At 39.8% G+C, this 22,470-nt stretch overlaps 1 protein-coding gene across 1 annotated transcript; it reads left to right on the top strand.

Annotated features, from left to right (window-relative positions):
* The first annotated feature begins 1,244 nt into the window (after positions 1–1,244).
* On the top strand, positions 1,245–22,330 carry LOC127456494 (inositol-trisphosphate 3-kinase C-like). Its single transcript, XM_051725017.1, has 7 exons — positions 1,245–2,270; positions 15,540–15,639; positions 15,729–15,942; positions 17,260–17,464; positions 17,918–18,019; positions 19,577–19,648; positions 19,834–22,330. The coding sequence occupies exons 1-7, from the start codon at positions 1,272–1,274 to the stop codon at positions 20,053–20,055; spliced, it is 1,914 nt and encodes a 637-aa protein (XP_051580977.1). The 5' UTR covers positions 1,245–1,271; the 3' UTR covers positions 20,056–22,330.
* The last annotated feature ends 140 nt before the right edge of the window (positions 22,331–22,470 follow it).

The raw sequence follows: 22,470 nt of genomic DNA, 5'->3' as shown, positions 1-22,470 counted from the left end.
CACAAAATAACGTTTCTCTCAAACAGAGCACTGTAACGAGATCTCGCTCAACAGCAAAAACATGGCAAGATATCCCATTTACACCTCTTGTCAACAAAGGCGGCGAAAGTGAACGGTTGTTGAAATCATCCGTCCTTGACAATCCTGGCGCCCTCTATGTAGCCATAGGGACCACGGTAGTATGCTTTCTTCCCTGCAGCTCTAGCTTCACTGATCCTCGGCCATAGTGCAGCGCGGGCTTCTCTGTCTCCCTTAGATAAATCTTCGGTGAACTTTACTCCCCTGAGTTTACAGACATCCGAAGCTTTGGTGGAGCGCCAGAACTCATCTCTGTGTTTCCGCATGCAGAACTGAATGATCACCTGCCTGGATTTATCCTTCGTTTTGGGACCAACGCGGTGGATTGTATCCACAATGTCTTCAAGCTTGTGTTGCAGGTGAGGAGCAATTTCCGCTAACAGCGAGACAACTTCTCTTCGAATGTCTTCACCTGCTGTTTCCTTCATTCCGATGACTCTGAGGTTCCATCTTCTTTTATAGCGTTCGAGCTCCGACGTGCGGCTTATCAGATCTGCGTGTGATGTGCTAATAGAGGAGAGTTGTTTGTCGAACAAGTTTAATTTTGTTTTACAATCCTTTATTTCCGTCGCATTAAATTCCACGGATCTTGTCAGGTTAACGATCATTAAACTGTTCTCATTGATCTTGCGCTCAATGCTGCTTAATTTCCCATCTAGTAGATCAAATCTGGCAACTAAAGTTTCCAGGAGAGCTGCATTGGAAATCTCGGAGCTCTCGTCACCTTTCTGCTTCTTAGCTAAGGTTTTGGTTGGGGTATTCTGCGAGGAAGAAGATTCTTTGCGTTTCTCTTTGTGATCGTTGTAGTCGATTTCCATGGCGTATTCATGCTCAGCAAGAGTACCCGAAGTTTTTGTAGCCACCACTTTGTGTCCTGGAATAACTATTTTCGGATGATTAGAAGCTTTTTTTGCTGACATTATCCATATACTCACTGATACGCGATAAATGGGATTATAAAAGGCTGAATATTAAGAAAAACTTAAAGGTTTGCTGGAGAGCTGAGAAAACTACATGTGCTTAGCCCGCCATCTTGTTGCCATCATCAAAACTGACAATTTAAAATAATATTTTACGAGCGCTCCTCATTGCTGTGCGACATCAAATTAACGCCGTGTAAGAATCTCGCGAGATTGACGAGAGCGGGCTCCCTTCTAGACACGACCGTGTGACTGAGCTGTACGGTATGCAGAATGGGCCAATCACTCTCTTTCAGCAGTGGTAGCGCTTCACATTGCACAGTGACCGCCAGACGAGAGCGTGTACGAGTTGTTTGTGTGGCACATACCGGTGACCGGTTAGACGAGAATCCGATGAAAACTAAGACGCTGCAAAGCGTTCAGACGTGCTGGCAGGACGATTTTAAAGTAGGAAAATCTCGCGTAAGTGTTCGTGAGCCAAAAAGACTGAACAGAGAGTTTTTAAACAAGCGTTCTACCGGTAATCAACATGTACCCGAAAACTTGATACTTTCGAGATGGGAGACGGACTTATCTATCGATGCGAGCTTCGGTTCCGTCTCGGATTCCCGAAGAGGAGAGAAAGGAGTGCCTCAGGGAAACCATGAGTGTGGCGTCTTGCGGTGGGACATGGAAAAAGTGTCGCAAGGAGATGCCGTGCCTCCAGGCACAGTTGCGGAGGAACGTCTGACCCAATGTCTGAACACGCCAGACTTTCTGGTAGAGCAGACCACAAACGCTTGCGTGTTCAGTTGCTCGTCTCCATTAGCCAAAGAAATTACCAAAACGAGTGCGCCGAAAACCTCTCTGCAAGGATGCCGGTGTGGCACCTTTACGCACATGGAAGAGGAGCCAAATCAACTCACTCCTCCTGCACAAACCTCAAGCCCCTTCACTGGGACTATTCCTAAACTAATTGTCACTTCTGATGATTTAACTTCTGACCAAGACGGCGCACACAGTCCGCGTATTAGGGATTTGACGCTCGCTATGGGCGGGTTTTCACTGGACATGCATACCGATGACGACTCGCCCTGCTCGGACAGTGGCTGTGGCGGTTCCCCGGCGCCCTTTTTGCTCCACCGAAAGCTATCCAGCTCCTCTTCTGCTGGATTATCATCTGCTTCATCGTTTGAGGAGTCGGAGGATGATTTCACAGGCAGTGACATTGAGCCCACCAGTCTGTCCCCCAGTATGTGCAGCATGTTTGGGAGTTCTGATGAGTTGGCAGGGGTAGGTGACCAATTCTCCCATGTCTCTTATAATGCTGCTCCAAAAACTTTATCTTAGTCCTTGAGATTTCATGATCATATTATACATTTTACTCTTGAGTGTGTGTTTTTCCATAGTGAATATTGTTATGTGTCAAAGGTTAGGGCAAGGGCCCTTGATAAGTGTTTGTGCACCAACATTCATTATCAAGACACATTCACATGTTGGTTTTATCAGATAGTCCTGTGGCAGACATGTGATCTTGTGCTTCTTGTAATCCAATGATATCTTTTCAGGATAGCGCATGAATTATAGGTTTATGATTGCCAGTAAGGAACTTCTCAACAATAACAACAACATAAAGATTGAATGCGTTATGCATAAATCGATATTGTGCTTGAATGAGTACACCATGCTGTATTGATGAAATGGATTTCTATTAATGTAGTAGAGATAGATTGTTATATATCGGTTTTACTGATTAATTGGTGCCGATAGTTTTTTGGAACTGTCGGTTATATCGTGTCTCCAACTTCATATCTTGTAAATAATAATAAAAAAACCTTATCTAGTACCAAAACTATACTGTGTGTGTGTATATATACACCGATCAGCCACAACATTAAAACCACCTGACAAATATTGTGTAGGTTTTCCTCATACCGCAAAAACAGCTCTGACCCGTTGATGCATGGACTCCACAAGATCTCTGAAGGTGTCATGTGGTATCTGATCCTTTAAGTCCTATAAGTTGCGAGGTGGGGCCTCCATGGCACGGACTTGTTGGTCCAGCACATCCCATAGATGCTCAGTCGGATTGAGATTGGGGAATTTGGAGGCCATGTCAACACCTTGAACTATTTGTCATGTTCCACAAACCATTCCTGAAAAATGTTTACAGTGTGGCAGGGCGCATTATCCTGCTGAAAGAGGCCACTGCCCACAGGGAATACTGTTATTTACATTTACGCATTTGGCAGACGCTTTTATCCAAAGCAACTTACAGTGTACTAATTACAGGGACAATAACCCTGGAGCAATCTGGAGTTAAGTGTCTCGCTCAAGGACACAATGGTGGTGGCTGTGGGGATCGAACCAGCAACCTCTGATTACCAGTTATGTGCTTTAGCCCATTACGCCACCACCACTCCACGTTATCATGAATGTGGAGTGTACGTGGTCTGCAACAATATTTAGGTAGGTGGTATGTGTCAAAGTAAAATCCACATGAATGCCAGGACCCAAGGTTTCCCAGCAGAACATTGCCCAGAGCATCACACTGCTTCCACCGGTCTGACATCTTTCCTGCTGCCATTTCACCCCCAGGTAAATGACACACAAGCACCCAGCCATCCACATGATCTAAAAGAAAACATTAATCATCAGACCAGGCCACCTTCTTCCATTGCTCCATGGTCCAGTTCTGATGTTCACGTGCCCATTGTAGGCGCTTTCGGCTGATCAGTGTGTGAAAATAAATATATATATACACACACACACACACACACACACACAAAATCCTGAAGCTGGTGAAAATATAGGCTGTAAAAAGCTTAACTTGGTAATCACTTAAATATAGAGCATTGTAACAGAGCCAAGTCTCTGTCATTTCAAAATAACAGTCCTGAAATAAGTAAGTGTATTTCGGGCTGATTTATAGATAAAAGTACCACGTTATGCACCAAATCTTCGTTTTTCTGGTTATTATTGGGATTTTGGTTGCACAAAAAACTTCTTCCCTAAATGGTTCTTCCACAATAAATCTTGGATTTTATTCATTTTGGAGCCTTCATTTATTTCACTTTTAGCCTCTGTGTCTTATATTGGGGGTAGGAGTAACTTACATTATAGTAAGGAAAGTCAAATTTTTTTAAACATTTAAATCGATTTTAGAAACTATCAGTCATTGGCCTTTTCCACCACCTTAGTTATCGATATCTGCAAAATTCACTATCAGTCGACCTCTATTATGTAGTTCACTTGAAATATAGCTTCAGTTTACATCTTAAAAGATGAGGATTATAATGATGCTTGAACATTGAGTATCAGTGGCATGGTGTCCTGTTCATTAGAAATTGGTGTATTTAGCTTCTTATCTGTTTTAACATCTCATCTGATCTTTTATTGCTCAAAGTATTGTGCTGTTTGTAAAGTGGTGATTGTAGTACACATTGGCGTACACCTGTAAATCAAAGCCATAGCAATGTCTAAAAGTCATGATAGGCAAAAAGATCAGTGACATACAGTACGTAGTTTATTTTCTTTCTTTCAAAGAGCTTCCAGTCTGGCAAACATGTAAAACAGTTATATTTCAAGCATTTGTTGGTTCTTGGAAAAGTTGACAGGTGGAGATTTTTCTGTGGAAATGTAGTAGGCTATCCACCCAAGAAACTCACCTTTTTAGATGTTAACGAAAAAGTGACTAAGATACACCAAATGTAGAAGAGGCTGTTTTTATATTTTGAGCAAAGCTTTTGTTATTCTGAAACTGAGTACTTATTAAAATACAATGTTGTGACAGTAGTTTCAAAGGTTACTAGATTTATCAATACACTTTCCCAAACACTCATAGATGACATATGGAGACGTCAGTCCAGAGGTTCCAGCTCAGAAAATCCCCAAATCCAGGCTGTTTTTGTACCATGTGTCTGCATTTTGCTCGGATATCATGCTTATCCAATTTCTACGTCTTAATGGATAATCCATCTGAAACTGGGTTGCTTGTAGCATCGCGATGGCGCCGCGGTTGGCTGCCTCGGTGTGGAGCTCCTCAGTTCTTTTGTTGTTTTTGTTTGTTTGTCCTGTGTTTAGTAATCTTTTTCCAGTCAGTTTTACCAGAGACGAACTGCTGAACATTCGACAGCATGTACCAGACAATCTTTTCCCGGTTTTTGAATATTCAGACGTTTTGCTAGACATTTTAGTTGGCGGTGCGGCTTTCTTGTTCAGGAGACGCAGGCGAGGAAGATGAGCCGGTGCGCTGGTCAAACTCCGTAGGTGTGGATTTCGAACAGCGCTGCCGAGTATTCAATTAGCGAGTCTCCACTCTCTTCCTAACAAAACGGACAAACTACATCTCCTCACCTGCACAAACAAGGACTTTTCAACACCTGCTGCCTTGTGCTTCACAGAAACCTGGCTGAGTGAAGCCATTCCAGACAGCGCGTTACATCTGCCGGCTTTCAGCTGTTCAGAGCAGATCGCATCACAGAATTAACAGGGAAAACGAGAGGCGGTGAAACATGCTTTTATATTAATGAAAGTTGGTGTACAGATGTAACAATGTTAAAGAGGATGTGCTATCCTAATTTGGATGCGCTCTTTATTATGTAAGTCTTTCTACTCGCTGCGGGAGTTTTCCTAGTTTATTTTGGTGAGTGTGTTTATCGCGCCAAATGCGTGTTTGAACACAGCGCTGCAACAGCTGGCTGATCAAATCACAGACACGGAACAACAGTACCTGGACTCAGTTATTATTATTCTTGGGGATTTTATCAAAGCAAACCTCACACGTGAACTGCCCAAATACAAACAGCACATCACATGCCCCACCAGAGACAGGAACATACTGGATCATTGCTACACAACAATAAAGGATGCATATCGCTCTGTCCCTAGAGCAGCTTTGGGACTCTCTGATCACTGTCTGGTTCATCTTCTTCCAACCTACAGGCAGAAATTAAAATCAACCAAGCCAGTAGTAAGGACTGTAAAGAGATGGACCAATGAAGCAGAGCGGGAACAACAAGCCTGCTTCGTTTGCATGGATTGGAGTGTTTTTGAGGCTGCAGCCACAGACCTGGACGAGCTCACAGATACTGTTACATCATACATCAGTTTCTGTGAGGATATGTGCATTCCCATTAGGACTTATTTAAAGTTCAACAATGACAAACCATGGTTTACAGCAGAGCTCAGGCAGCTTCGTCAGGCCAAACAGGATGCTTACAGGGGTGGGGATAAAGTCTTGTACAATCAGGCCAGGAACGCACTGAACAGGGAAATCAGAGTGGCTAAAAGATACTCTGATAAGCTGAAAAACAAGTTTTCAGCTAACAACCCTGCATCAGTGTGGAGTGGCATGAAACGACTCACAGATTACAGGACTCCTACCCCCAACCCTGTAGGGAACCAACAACTGGCTGATGAACTGAATGTGTTCTACTGCAGATTTGAAAGGCCCAATCTCACACCCCACACCCATTCTGACCTTCACACAAACACCAACAACTCCTGCAACCCCCCTCCTCCCCAATCCTGCAACTCAACCTGCACTTAATATCTGTGAAGATGATGTGAGCTGCGTCTTTCAGAAACAAAAGACGAGGAAGGCTTTCAGGCCCAGATTGCGTCTCACCTGCATGTCTTAGATCCTGTGCTAACCAGCTTCACACAGATCTTCAGTAGATCACTGGAGCAGTGTGAAGTCCCATGCTGCTTCAAACACTCAATCATTATTCCTGTCCCAAAGAAACCAAAAATCACAGGACTTAATGACTACAGACCTGTCGCCCTGATGTCTGTGGTCATGAAATCATTTGAGAGACTGGTGTTGGCCCACCTGAAGAACATCACTGGACCCTTTCTAGATCCCCTTCAATTTGCTTATCGAGCAAACAAGTCTGTGGATGATACAGTCAACATAGTATTGCATCATATGCTGCAACATCTGGACAGACCAGGGACATATGCAAGGATCCTTTTTGTGGACTTCAGTTCAGCTTTCAACACCATCATCCCAGCTATACTCCAGAATAAATTACACCAACTCTCTGTTCCCACGTCTATCTGTCAGTGGATTACCAGCTTTCTGACGGACAGGCAGCAGCTTGTGAGACAGGGGAAACTCACTTCTAGCACCTGTACAGTCAGCACTGGTGCCCCCCAGGGATGTGTGCTCTCCAACAACTGCATCGCCAAGGACCCCTCTGTCAAGCTCCTGAAGTTTGAAGATGACACCACTGTCATCGGCCTCATCCAAGATGACGATGAGTCTGCATACAGAAGGGAGGTTGAACAGCTGGCTGTCTGGTGCAGTCAAAACAACCTTGAGCTGAACATGCTCAAAACGGTGGAGATCATTGTGGACTTTAGAAGAAACACCCCAACACTGACTCCCCTCACCATTCTAAACAGCTGTGGAGTCATTCAGGTTCCTGGGCACTACCATCTCACAGGACGTGAAGTGGGAGACCCATTGAGCAATAACTATGTGCAATACAAAGTTTAGTCTTTTTTTATATTTATCCAACACATCCAACCTCTTCTGCCATTTAATTCCTCTGGAAAAAACAAAACAAAAAAAAACATTTGCACTGTACATAACAGATTGTATTAGATTTGCAAATCTAATTTGTAAATACTTGAAACACTGCATAATTCTTTTTATAAAGACTGCTAAACTGTATAATTGACCGTTGTCCCAGTTTTCGACATGGCTGTGAGTTACATGTCTTGCGTATCACCCACACAATATTAATTATTTGCCCATTTATTGAATTATTTATTTGACAAATAGCCATGTAATAAGCAGGAAAATGTGTAATCAGCCAGTATTTATCGCAAAATAAACCCCTACAGGGTTATCCATTCCATGTCAGCAGTGCTGACTGTACATTATGCCTTGTTACTTAGTTTGTGTGAGTGATTGACCAAACATGACCCTTTTACATCAGCCGCTGACTTCCACAGAGACCTATGTGCGCATATGCACACTCTGATGCCATCTCTGAGCTATCACTGAGACTGTGTCATGGAAAATTGAATTGTGGGCGGTTCCTTTGTCACATAGTAACCATGAAGCCATATATGGTGTTGCTTCTGATTTCTGTCTCTCCATCTCTTTCTTAATCTGTGTCATGACTTACTTTACTGATTTTTGTTTTTCTTTGTTTACAGCTCTGTGTATGTGTGCACACAAATTACTTTGACAAGAGTAGAAGAAATGTGATCACACGTACACATTACACACATACAACACTGAGAGAGGGATTTATAGGGATAGTTATCCCAAAAATGAGAATTCTAGCATTATTTAGTACTCGCACTCATGTCATTCCAAACCCATATGGCTTTCTCTCTTTTTTTATGGAACAACAAAGAAGTTTGGCAGAATGTTCTTTCATTTAATGTGGATGGGGACCAAGCTCCTAAAGGGCAAAAAAGCACCATAAAAATAGTCCATACGGCACATGCCTTTATATTTCTGAAGCCATATGATAGCTTTGTTGGGGAAACAGACTGAAATTGACATTTATATTTACTGAAAATCTTACTTGTCTTCTGTGGTCCACAAAAGAAAGGCATACAGGTTGGAACCAAGTCATGGTGATTAATTTATGACTGATACATTTAAAAATTTGCATGAACTATTCCTTTAAATTTGGATGTAAACAATCCAAAACCTCACCGCTGTAGTTCATCCCATAAGCCTGCTCTTAGTCCACCAATTTTCAGATAAATCAACAGACTCCAAACACAATACCAGTATGCAAACAGTTTACAAGAAGAAAAATGTAGTATGTGTAGCTGTCTCTGCTTTCCTTGCTTATTCTGATTGGACTGATTTCTCTTTTGCTCTTTGAGAGAGTGTGAAGTTGCTGGACAGGTTTATCTCCTCTGTTATTAAAATGTGTCTGTGTACTTTAGGAGCTTCTGCGAAAAGAGTAAGAGTGGAGAGAGAGATCAAAAGAAAGAGGGGGAGGGGAGAAGTGGAAAATGGATAGCTACAGTGAGGGAGGAGGTGGGTGATGGTGGTGGGTGGGGTTTTTTACAACGCATTTAAACACAAAAAGCAAATTTTTTTTTATACCATTATTGGTATAACAATTATACCAATTAGGGATTTTACTAAATTCCTAATCCTGAGTATTAAACTTTAGTATGTAACTTGTCCTGAACCATTTGTGAGTAATTGAGCTATACCTCGAGTTATGTGGCTTGTAAGTATAGTCAGCCGTGCGATTTTATTTTATTATTATTATTATTTTTTTTGCATGGCGGACGATAAAACGGATTGAAAAATCCCAAAGACTTGCATTGATAGAGGGACCCAAGCCATATTTAGGGACCAGAATATCATAGTCTTTTTTTAAGCAACCACCGAGGACAATCTAGCAATCATTCACAACAGCCTAAGCAACCTCACTCTAGAATCCACCTTAGCATAGTGGCGGCACCATTCACATATTCTTAAAAATTGTAATTGTTGGTTCTCCGACTTAAATCATGACATTGTTTACATGTTCTTTTACACATTTCTTCTGTGTGGGTATTTATATAGAAAAAGGGAGTGAAAGAGTCTGGATAAGTGCATATGCTCCATGAAAGCTAATGAAGGTGGTGGTGGATGGTATCAGAGATAAGACTGTGGAGGGGACATATGAGAAGTGAGGAGAGAGCACTGACTGACGAGGGAGAGAGAGAGAGAGGACTGAGAGACGGTGAGAGAGACAGTTGTGCTGTAGAATCCATGTGAGCGAGAGACCTGGAATTAACCGAAAAGAGATTAATTATCTTAGTTGTAAGTTAATCAGTGCTCCACTGCGAGTGATGCGAGTGTGTTACATGGCTCAGTCTGCGTCAGAATCAGCTTTATTGCCAAGTATGCATACACATACAAGGAATTTGTCTTGGTGACAGAAGCTTCCAGTGCACAAACAATACAACAACAAGACAGAGATAATAAATAAAATAGAATAAAAATAAAAAGTGAATATAAAATATAAGAAATATATAGATAGAAATACACAATAAGACAAAAAATATATACATTGGCGGCCAAACGTTTGGAATAATGTACAGATTTTGCTGTTTCGGAAGAAAATTTGTACTATTAAATTCACCATTCAACTGATCACAAAGTATAGTCAGGACATTACTGATGTAAAAAACAGCGCCATCACTATTTGAAAAAAGTCAATTTTGATCAAATCTAGACAGGCCCCATTTCCAGCAGCCATCACTCCAACACCTTTTCCTTGAGTAATCATGCTAAATTGCTAATTTGGTACTAGACCATCACTTGCCATTATATCAAACACAGCTGAAAGCTATTTGGTTCGTTAAATGAAGCTTAACATTGTCTTAGTGTTTGTTTTTGAGTTGCCACAGTATGCAATAGACTGGCATGTCTATATTAGGTCAAAAATGACAAAAAAGAAATAGCTTTCTCTAGAAACTCGTCAGTCAATCCTTGTTTTGAGGAATGAAGGCTACATAATGCTTGAAATTGCCAAAAAACTGAATATTTCATACAAAGGTGTACACTACAGTCTTCAAAGACAAAGGACAATGGGCTCTAACAAGGACAGAAAGAGACGTGGAAGGCCAGATATACAACTAAACGAGGATAGTTCATCAGAGTCTCTAGTTTGAGAAATAGATGCCTCACATGTCCTCAGCTGACAGCTTCATTGAATTCTACCCGCTCAACACCAGTTTCATGAACAACAGTAAAGAGAAGACTCAGGGGTGCAGGCCTTATGGGAAGAATTACAAAGCAAAAGCCACTTTTGAACAGAAAAACAAAAAGAAAATTTTAGAGTGGGCAAAGAATCACAGACATTGGACAACAGATAATTGGAAAAGAGTGTTATGGATCTTAACCCCATTGAGCTTTTGTGGGATCAGCTAGACCACACGTGAGAAGTGCCCGACAAGACAACCACATCTATGGCAAGTGCTACAGGAAGCGTGGGGTGAAATGTCACCTGAGTATCTGGACAAACTGACAGCTAGAATGCCAAGGATCTGCAAAGCTGTCATTGCTGCACGTGGAGGATTTTTTTTTATGAGAACTCTGAAGTAGTTTAAAAAGTTCTTAAATTTTTTTTTCAAATTGTAATAGTAATTTTCACATTATTAATGTCCTGACATTGTGATTAGTTGAATGCCACTTTGGTGAATAAAAGTACCAATTTCTTTCCATAAGAGCAAAATCTGTACATTATTCCAAACTTTTGGCCGCCAGTGTATATATATACGTGTGTACAAATATAAATACAAATCTGTTATGTACAGATGCAAGGGAATGTATGGCAGGAGAGGTAGGGTATGTTGGATAAATATAAATAGACTAAGCTGTGTATTGCACATAATTAATGCTCAATGGGGCAATACCTGGAAAAGATTGTCTGGTATGTGCTGCCGAATGTTCAGCAGTTTGTCCCTGGTAAAACTGATTGTAAAAAAAAATTACTAAACACAGGACAAACAAACAAAAACAACAAAAGAATTGGAGAGATCCACACCGAGGCTGCCATCTGCGGCACCATCTTGTTGTTGCTTCCCGGATATGTGTGTGATTGCATGACAGTGCTGGAGTTGTAGGTCTCTGTATGCTTGTGTGAAGTGTGTTTTTTAATGGAGAGCTACATGTCTGGTTTTGCATACTTGCTCTTTGTGTTTTTGTCTATGAATTATTGCCTGCCTGCTGTTACTTGCCAGGTAAGAGGCATACATATAACCATATTAACACACTGTAGATGGTGTGTTGTTAGAATTCAAGTCTATTGAAATATTGTGTCAAATTGGCAAAAGTTTGCATGGGTTTTTATGTAAGGACAGTTGTATGAAATGTTTGTGTGTATGTGTGGAGCTTTGGTATTTTAAACTGTTTACAAATTTAAATGATCAGATATGAACTGAAACTGGCCAAGAGCAGCAGTAATCCTGACTGATTAGCCTGATATTTAACCCTGTGTGTGTGTGTCCTCAATAAATCAGACGTGAAGATGGAGCAGCTCTGTTTGTCAAGGGTTGGTGTGACTTTGACCTGTGGGTGGACCTCATTATGACACCAAATAAGGCTTGCCCATTATCATCATGACAACAGTTAATATTCTTGTATTATCGGGATGGGAGTGGCAGCTGAATGGGTTCTGTGTGTGGCAATTATAATTGAGATAGGATGTATTATAAGAATAAAACAAGGTATTTGTTTAACAATGGTGGGTTTGGCTCTATGATAGATAAAGTTTTCAGGCAGAAAATTTTACTGTTTTTTTTTTTTTTTTTTTTTTTTTTTTTTTTTTTTTTTTCTTATGCACCATACCCATATGGTGACCACAATACAAGCTGTAAAACATGTCTGTGTGGAGAGTGAAATTGAATGTGATTTAAATGTGATTGTGTTCCTGTAGACCATGGCGCTAACAATGACAAAGTTGTTGGTTCGATTCCAAGGGAAATAGTCATTTAAAAAGCATTTGCCAAATGTGTCAGTTTAAACAGAAAGAGAAAGAAAGAAAGAAAGCGGGTGGGTGGCTAGATGAGGTGTCCTATGTCCGATGACTGTGAGGAGTGACTGAGTTACATCCAAGTGTGGAGAGCAAGCTGTCGTCTTTAGAGAGAGGATGTTGAAAGCTGTGAAAGATTATTGGGGCTGCAGGAGGTAGGAAAGAATTAAGCCCTTTTCCAGCTACAGTCCTGGTACTTTTCCATGAGTAACTTTCTAGATGAGAACTCTTAAGATGAACGGCACACTCATGGAGACGTTTCCTCTTGCATTTGCACTCACCAAAGTAACCCCCGTAGTGCCATCATCTAATATTGACCATTTTTCTTGTGACATTGTTTGCATGAGCGATTCAATAGCAACAACAACAATGACGGATGATGTTAGGATCGGAGCTACACTTTTATTAGGGCTAGCTGTATCCGAAAATGTAGGCAGCTGCCTAATCAGTTAATGGTTTAACCGGCAGCATTTTTAGATGAATGAAACTATTAAGAAAATTGGTCTCTGAACAGTTTAAATAGCATCCTACTTCTTTATACAGCCCCAAAAGCAGCATTTTTTTCAGCTTTCAGACGCAGCCTGTGTCTTCAGGATGGTTTAAACTGGGTGCAACGTGTTGCAAATGCACTATAAACCTATTTATCCACATGATCTTTTACAATAAAGACTTTAAAACATAAATTACTTTACTGAAATACTCACTCATTGACTTTAAAAAGATGTTTTGATGCAAGTTAACTGTGCAGTGACAGGCACGCAATACTTCCCTCATGTAAACTAGATGTCATGACGGTTTAGTGTACAATAGTTAAATTACCCACTCTTGATAAACATCTTATTTACAGTATATCCATCATACCAGGAAAATTTATATGTAGAAATCCAGAAATCACTTTATTTTCTGTATAGTCACACAGTACAAACAGAACAGATGCGATGAAAACTCAAAGCATGTCTCCCGATGAAATCACGGAGCAGCTGCTGATCACCCCTCTCACACACATATGTGAAACGGGTGATTCTCTTTGGATACTTTGTTGGTTTTATTTTATTTCTGTTAAGAGAATTGTAAAATTAGTGCAATCCACTGAGTAGCAGGCTAGCAGCTAGTTTAAAAAAATGTTGTTGTTTTTTTTACAAATGGCGGCTGTGGACTCCTCCTTTCTCAATGCTTTGTGCTTCATAGGTTTTAGACCAATCACAGGCTGGAGGTAAAAATGTCCACTAAAACGTTCCTCAGGTGCGAAAATGACAAAGTGTTAGTCATGGTACCTTAAAACGGGCTGTAGTACCTGCAGTGGGAAATGGCCTAAAGAGGAAAGGAGGCCTGAAAGAGGAGAGATTGAGACATGTTGGAGAAATATGTGTCAGATTGAAGTTAATGTATGCACATATGTCTGTGGGTAGTTGACAGAGTATAACATGTACATGAGCCTTTTTCTTTTAATCAGAATAAAGATTTTAGGTTAAAATGTATATGAATGTTAATAAGGTTGTGTATATTGTAGGTCACCATTTCTTTTTTCTTTTCTTTTTTTTTTTTTTTTAAATGTCCCTTCCATGTGATCAATTTTAAAAGTACAAATATTCCATGAGTATCTCATTGAATAAAAACAGTATGCTAATAATTATTAAAGTATTGGCCAAATGATTTTTTGAAAGAAGTTTTATATTGGCTAATGCTGGTTGTAGGTAGGTATATTTAAAACTGCCAAAGATCATCCTGGAAACTACTGATTCTGAACAGGGCTTATTTAGTTGTTTCCGTATCCCTCTCATAGCAAAGAAAAAAGAAAACAAATCTAAGGAATAATGGGAGAAAATTCTCTATGTCTGTGAAAAAACAGCCAGGCACTCTGTCATAGTAAGTGAATGTGAAAGTTTGAGAGGCATCGCAGGACGTCATTAGGAGGTTTATCTAGTTCTACAAACAGTTTGGTTATGTAATTTCCCACACTCTCAAACATTCCTCATCAATCAGAGGTTTAGAAGCAAATACCTGTAATCTGTTGAACGTGTGTCTCATCTCCCACTTTGACCTTGTGTGATAAAGTCCTCACCCTGGAAGTTCCTGTGCCTAGACAACATACTTTCAGCCTTTCAGGTTTTTTTTTTAACAAACTTAATTTGGAAGTAAATGTATGATTGCAAAAAAGGGGTGTGTTGCTTTACGGAATTGGTATCGGTTTCAGGTTTTTAGGCCATTCTCACCTTTCAATATACAGAGAATGAACAGCTGTCTTCACTACAGGACCCTCCCTGCTATCAGCTGCCTCATACTAGCAGTGGCGGATTTAGGCATGGGCGACATGGGCAGCCACCCGGGGCGACATTTAGTTTGCTGGGGGCGGCACAGACCAAGAAATAAAATAATAAAAACATGCTTGCAGTATGTGCAATCAGATGTCCCCATCTGCTTAGTTTATTATTGAATAACGAAGTGTTAACATCCAGGATTTGAACCTGAGTGATTTCCTTGCAAGATTTTTACCTTTCAACCACATAGATGCTACATGCAGTTTTTTATTTTTTTATTTATTGTGAAATTTAATTGTGTTCCCTTTTCAGTGTGAAATAGCTATTTAATACACATCAAAGTACAGTAAAACTATCAACTAATTCAGCAGGCAAAAGTTTGTATTATGCCTATGTGATAAATATATTGGGGGATTATCCGTTCCTGTACAGAAAATCAGAGATTTGGTATTTATATGGATTAGTTCTTTAAATCACCATCATATTATACCAAACCTGTATCTTTCCTCTGTGGAACACAAAATGAGATGTTACGTAGAATGTGAGCCTCAGTCCCCAATGAAAGTGAATAGTAACTGAGGTTAACATTCTGTCTTTTGTGTTCTGTGGAAGAAAGATAGTCATAGGAGTTTGGAATAACATGAGGGTGAGTGAATGTTGACAATTTTCATTTTTAGGTGAACAATCCCTTTAATACCTTAGAGCTCTGTGCTTGAGCATCGTGTTCCTTTAAATGAAAAAATAAATGCTGTATGTCTTATCTGGGCATGTTTCTGTGTTCTCTCTTATTTCAGACTAAATCGTGGAGGAACTTAAAGACCGTGGTGCACTGCTCACCATTTGTGGTTTCCTTTAAGAAACGATATCCTTGGGTTCAGCTGGCTGGCCATGCAGGTAATGACACATTGTTCCATTCATGAGTCTATCACTCATTATTTTGGACTGACGAAATGAACAGTGTTTGCCTGTTTGTGTGTGTGCAGGTAGTTTTCAGGCGGGAGAGTACGGGAAACTATTGAAGAAGTATTGTGAATGTGAGCATCAGTGTCTTCAGAAGCTGATGAATGACCAACTCAGTCCATTTGTACCTGGTTACCATGGTGTTGTGCAGCGGAATGACCAGGATTACAACCTGATGGACGATCTGCTGGCTAACTTCAACTCCCCTTCGATCATGGATTGCAAGATGGGAAGCAGGTGAGATAGAAAAGAAAAGAGTAGAGGTAGACCGATATATTGGTTTTACCGATTAATCGGTGCCAATAGTTGCTTTTTGGAACTATCAATTATTGGCAAAAATCTATGTTGATAGCTGCCGAGAGTTTTTTATTTTTTTATCCCCTTTTCTCCCAGTCCTTGTGGTGGCGTGATTACTCACCTCAATCCGGGTGGTGGAGGACAAGTCTCAGTTGCCTCTGCTTCTAAAACCATCAGTCCGCGCATTTTATCACGTGGCTCATTGTGCATGACACCGTGGAGACTCCACATGTGGAGGCTCATGCTACTCTCCGCGATCCATGCACAACTTACCACACACCCCATTGAGAGCAAGAACCACTAATCGCCTCCATGAGGAGGTTACCCCAAGTGACTCTACCCTCCCTAGCAACCGGGCCAATTTGGTTGCTTAGGAGACATGGCTGGAGTCACTCAGCACACCCTGGATTCGGACTCGTGACTCCAGGGGTGGTAGTCAGCGTCAATACTCGCTGAGCTACCCAGGCCCTGAGTTTTTGTTTTTTACAATCATGTGGGGATTTGCTGTATCTAAATCTTTCATCATTGATAATATCCATCCATATTTTTATCCTCACTTCAGTGCGTATTTTGTTATTTTTATTTGATAATTGAGGGTATGCAAAAAAAAAAAAAAAAAGAAAAACCCTATAATGTTCGGTAAATACTTAAATATAAAACATTGTAATGCAGCAAAGTCTCCGTTGTTTCAAACTAATAGCCCCTTGTGTGTTTTTGGCTTGTTTATAGTTAAAAGTCCCATATTCTGCAAGTCTTTTGTGATTATTATTTTGATTTTGGTTGAACAAATTTCATCTGGGATTTTATAAATTTTGGATTTATGTAGCCTCAATGTCTGTGCCCTTCATTGCAAGGAAAGATCAAGAAATTGTTTTTTAAAATTCTATAAATTTATTTTAAAATCTATTGGCCGATTAATCGGTTATTTGCCTTTTCCACTACCTTAGTAATCGGTATTGGCAAAATCCACTATCAGTCAAACTCTAGAAAAGATTTAGGTTATTCTTCTGTAGTCATTTGGACTTATTTTGTCCCATTGGTTACAGTTTGCTTTTAGCTTGTAATATGATCACAGTTTGGTTGTAACTTGTAATATACACTTTAATAATCTTTTACCAGTCTGCGTGGGGAAAAATACCTGCATGTGCATGGTCATATGATACAGTGCAGGAAGTGGCAGGGTGTGAGGTTGGAGTTTGAGAGAAACTGATATGAGGGCTATGAATAGTGTGATTGAGTCATTTTCCTTTAAAACAGGACATACCTGGAAGAAGAGCTGGTGAAGGCACGTGAGCGTCCTCGGCTGAGAAAGGACATGTATGAGAAAATGGTGGCTGTGGACCCAGAAGCGCCCAGTCCTGAGGAGAGAGCCCAGCAGGCTGTTCTCAAACCCCGCTACATGCAGTGGAGGGAGACTCTGAGTTCAACCACAACCCTTGGCTTTCGAATAGAGGGCATCAAGGTGGGAGTTTAGTTATTACCTCATGATTATTACACTAACCTCAGTTCCTTCCATAGTTGTGCTAAACACATTCATTTTCAGTTGATCTACTAATCAGTTTCAAGTCTTTGTCAGCTGAAATAATCTTATGTTTTCTTAATATTCTGTTGACAGATGATGTATTAGAAAATAGAACTGTAATCAGCAGTAAAATGTTTTTTATAGAGCTTTTTAAAGAGTAAGAGTATAATGAATATTAATGTGTGGTTATCTGTATGTAGTAAAATAGCACCATAAAACATGCAAATATATCTATGTTGTAATACACGGTGACTAAAAAAGTTGAAAATAAACATCACAGCTACTTGCATGAATACAAGTTGCTATTTATAGAAAATTTGCATAGCATTAGTAGAGTGACCTATTTGTTTTACACTGCATTCACATTTCTCTTTCATCACACTCTTTGTTTAGAAATCAGATGGTACATGCAACACCAACTTTAAAAAAACCAAACATAAGGAGCAAGTGATGAAAGCCTTGGGTGACTTTGTGGATGGCAGCACACAGTTACTGGTATGTTACTTAAGAGGAAATTGTCTGTGTGACCACTGCACTTAAGTTTGAATTTAATTTCATCAGAAGGTATGAGAGGCCATGCTATTTTGTGAATATAGCCTCACGACCATGGTGTTAAATTAGCACATGCCAAATGCGGGTATTTTTTGTGCTGTGGCAGTTCATTTTGGTCATGTACCTGCCATTGTGGCAGATGACCTGTAAGACATCTCTGAGTGACATATGACAAGAAATGCCTTAAGTCGCACACAGACTCGCGATTGAAGTAACTCACCTAATTGTATTTTGAAGAACAGAAGAAAGAAAGCCATAGATGTAGGTGTTTTGATTCGCTGTTTGTTTATAGGTTCAGTGGCACTCTGCTGCTCACACGCACAGTGCGGGCGCTTTTCGCGGTTAATGAGAGAGGTCAGCTGAGAATGGCCAGACTGGTTCGAGCTGACAGAAAGGCTACGATAACTCAGGAAACCACTCTGTACAATTGTAGTGAGCAGAAGAGCTCGGAATGTACAAAACGTCAAACCTTAAGGCGGTTGGGCTACAAAAGCAGAAGACCACATCGGGCACTTTATTAGGACCATAGTGTTCCTAATAAAGTGCTCAGTGAGTGTTCCTAATAAAGTGCTCAGAGCTCTGGAAAAAATTTAGAGACCACTGCGAAATTATCAGTTTCTCTGGAATTACTATTTATAGCTATGTGTTTGAGTATTTTTGTTTTATTCTATAAAGTACTGACAGCATTTCTCCCAAATTCCCCCCCCAAAAATATTGTTATTTAGAGCATTTATTTGCAGAAAATGACAACTGGTAAAAAAAGCAAAAAACATGCAGTGTTTTCAGACCTCGAATAATGCAAAGAAAACAAGTTCATATTCATTTTTAAACAACACAATACTAATGTTTTAACTTAGGAAGAGTTCAGAAATTAATACTTGGTGGATTAACCCTGATTTTCAATCACAGCTTTCATGCGTCTTGGCATGTTCTCTACCAGTCTTTCATAGAGAAATTCTTTTTTTCTGCTGAACACTGTATGTCCTTTCAATACAAGTGAATGTTGCCCAGAAAGCTGAAAGTCCAAAAAGCAGATAAAAGGAGCATAAAAGTAATCCATATGATTCCAGTGGTTAAATCCATATCTTCAAAAGCAGTATAAGTGTGGGTTAGAAACAGGTCAATAAGTCACATGTGGCACCTGTTTAGTTTCACTTTATCATCTGAAAGTGAAAGTGGTGATTTATAGTATAAAAAGGACTTAAATATTGATCTGTAATTCCTTTAGTGAACCGGGTGCTAAAACAACAGAGAGTGCACGTGCAAATACATGACACTATCACTCTGTGAATTCTTCCCATTGTCCCTAACATGTACACTACGGTTAATAGTTGGCCTCTATTGGTGCTTCACAGGTGTTTTACATTACAGCTGTTACTGCACAGCTCTGCGTAACGCTGTATTGACCAATGAGCATCCAGGACCAGAACATCTGTTTTATAATGGACAATTACAGTTGATTATACACAGATTCTCAGTGCTCTTAAACTCTTTCTTTAGAGGAGTTACCTGCAGAGACTGGAGGAATTGCGCAGCACTCTGGAGACCTCTGAGTTCTTCAGGACACATGAGGTATGGAGATACAGCAGGCTTACTACACTGTGTAATCTGATATCCTTATATTGTGAAATCTTTTCCTGCCAGGGCCAAATCATTTCAATATCTGGACCACAACAAGGCATTTATCATAAGCTCAGTAACTTTGGCCTGTCTGTTTAAAAAATTATATTTGAAGAAATTCTTCTGTTTCTGTCCAGGTGGTTGGGAGTTCTTTGCTTTTTGTGCATGATGCTTCAGGTCTGGCCCGAGTTTGGATGATTGACTTTGGTAAAACAGTCCCACTGCCACCTTCCCAAACTCTGGACCACCGCACGCCCTGGACCGAGGGAAACCGAGAGGACGGGTACCTGTGGGGTCTGGACAACCTAATTCAGATCTTTGGTGACATGCTTCAGGACACTGCCTCTCCCCTACCCTGATGGATAAATTGAAACTTATTCAGCCCTAAAGATCACGTGGAGGAACACGTTGATTGAGGGATGGCTCCTTCTCAATGTATGCACAAAGAAGACATAAGACCTAAGGTGACGGTGTTTTTTTTTCTGTGTTGTGAGAACAAATCTCAAATGAGTGCAAAAACTGGAGTTGTCGACCAACTTTTGGAATTCAGTGGTCAGCAAGTTCTGCATTCTTCTCTTGCACGTGTGGCCGTGCATATGCACTGATACTGAACCAAAACAGTTGGTGAAGAGTAACAGATGAGAAATCAGTCTGTGGGTTCTGTGTGGGTTCTTTTAACATCTTTTGGAATGGAGTGGCAATGTAGAACTTTTTTAGGACACACCCATGCTTGTTATTTTAAGAATATTTGCAAAGTTCACTTTTTCATTTTCCCTAAAGGTTTGTTTATAACACTACTGGAAATGCGCTTTGCTCAGTTTATTTTAATTTTTCTTGTAAAATTCTGTCTGGGTTTCCACGGTTGTGTAAATAATACTTATTTAATTATATTGAAACTGCAGGGTTTGTTTTATATATATATATATATGTATGTATATTTTTTTTTTTTTACTACTGTGATGTTAAGACAAATGCTATATAACTCCTGTTTTAATTGTTTGATTCCCATTTATCTCTAACTTAGTACCTCATTTACTTTAGAAAGATGGTATCTAACTGCTGCAAATAACAGTTTTAGGGCCTGAACTAAAGGGAGGTAAAACATGCCGTTTTCAGAAGCCTTCGGTTTGCAGTGTGGCTTGTCACTTGTCTTTTTTTTATTTATTTTTTTTTTTATCTATGATTCATTTGAGATATTCATTTTTGCTGATACTAGTGATGTTTGATATTTCCATGACATATGTCCTATAGACCTAGAATGTTAAAATTTTGCAAACTGTTTTAATTACTGCAAACTTTTAATTAGCATGGTCTATATAGCTGTCCAAACATTAATAATGTCACTCTAGTTCAGAATGTAATGACTAACAAACGTTGAAACTGATTTTGAATTTTTAAAAACATTCTTGGACTACCCATAAGTGCTTTGCCCATGACAATGAAACTGAGAGGACTTCACTAAGATTGTATTAGTCTATTTACTAAGTAGAAAGAACAGTGTTGGAGTTTTTTAAACTAGCCAAAGTAACAAAGATGCATAACAAGCTAACAAGTATGTTTGTGCTCATTAACACTCTACAGTTCAGTGTGCTTCAGTGGAATAGTTACATTTAAGTTTGTTTACACTTGGGTAATTGTTGTTTTGGGTGATATCTCTGTGACTGACTGTTTTCAGTGTTAGCTTTGCACAGTTTTTCATGCAAGTTTCGAAAAATTGGGTTTTCAGTGGTTAACCCTCTTTATCTGCACAGCCAACCATTAGAAGCCTACATTTTATAGATAATTTTCTTAGCTTTTTGTTTAGTAGTACACAAAGCCAGAATGAACTCTGATCATCATAGCAGATGCTCCTGGACTATACCTTGATATTCGTCATTACATCAGAAATATCACTTCATTTGCATGAAGAACAAATCTTACAGGTTTTGGAGGTTGATCTCTGAAACTATCTGGTGGAAAATTGCTCCGTGAACCATATCAGCTGATAAAAATTGTGGCCCCTGATGTCATCCACATGTGTTCTCAAATTAGGTGCTGTGGTCAGTGTGAGAAAAAAAACTTTTTCCATCAACACTTCCTTTTTGCCTCATGCCACAAGCTGTTATTCAGAAATATTTGATTTCAGAGATAGACATTAGATAATATCCTCTTGCACAATGCCACAAACATTACTAAAGTTATTAACTCAACTATAGACATTTGTTTATAGAACGTAATGTTGTACCACTATTTCTTTTTCTTTGATTTTTATAGCTTCACAGGTTGTAGTTATTTGGACTTGCAGTGTGCAGGAGAAGGCTGTCTGTCTGTTGGTTTGTCTGTCAACATTCCAGTATATTCATTCTGACTGTGGAGACCGTGCTAATAATCAAACATTCCTCTCCGAGATCCATTGCCTTGTTTATGGCATTGTTCAAATTTGTTTCGAACTACCGGACTGCATGTTTTTGAGGTGGATGTGTTTTATGTGGGGAAGAGAACTGGCTAGTGTGTTGACTTGGTGGGTTGTCTCTGCCTATTTTGTACCGAGTGAGACAAAATTTTAATTGTAATAGGGACATTCTGGACTTATTTGTCCTTTAATGCATGTTGTCTTGAAAGTCAATCCAATAAACTGGAACTATTATTGTTTTATGTTTTGCTCTTTTCTTGATTCAACATTTAAGACAGTGACTGCGGTTTAATAAAAGGTTCTTGTGAATAAGAGGCAGGAGTCTAATCAAAACCACTGTAAGACTTAGATTAAAAGGAAACTGGTAACTGACTTGGTTACT

Source organism: Myxocyprinus asiaticus, chromosome 18 (assembly GCF_019703515.2).
Source record: "Myxocyprinus asiaticus isolate MX2 ecotype Aquarium Trade chromosome 18, UBuf_Myxa_2, whole genome shotgun sequence".
In the NCBI taxonomy this organism is placed as follows: domain Eukaryota; kingdom Metazoa; phylum Chordata; class Actinopteri; order Cypriniformes; family Catostomidae; genus Myxocyprinus; species Myxocyprinus asiaticus.
This window is presented reverse-complemented; position numbering and strand designations above follow the sequence as displayed.

Bases quoted from the DNA above. Each gene is read 5' to 3' on its own strand.
- LOC127456494 (XM_051725017.1), top strand. From the start codon at position 1,272: ATGGGCCAATCACTCTCTTTCAGCAGTGGTAGCGCTTCACATTGCACA. The intron at 15,640-15,728 runs GTAATGACACAT...GTGTGTGTGCAG, and splicing joins TCAGCTGGCTGGCCATGCAG to GTAGTTTTCAGGCGGGAGAG. The intron at 19,649-19,833 runs GTATGGAGATAC...GTTTCTGTCCAG, and splicing joins AGTTCTTCAGGACACATGAG to GTGGTTGGGAGTTCTTTGCT.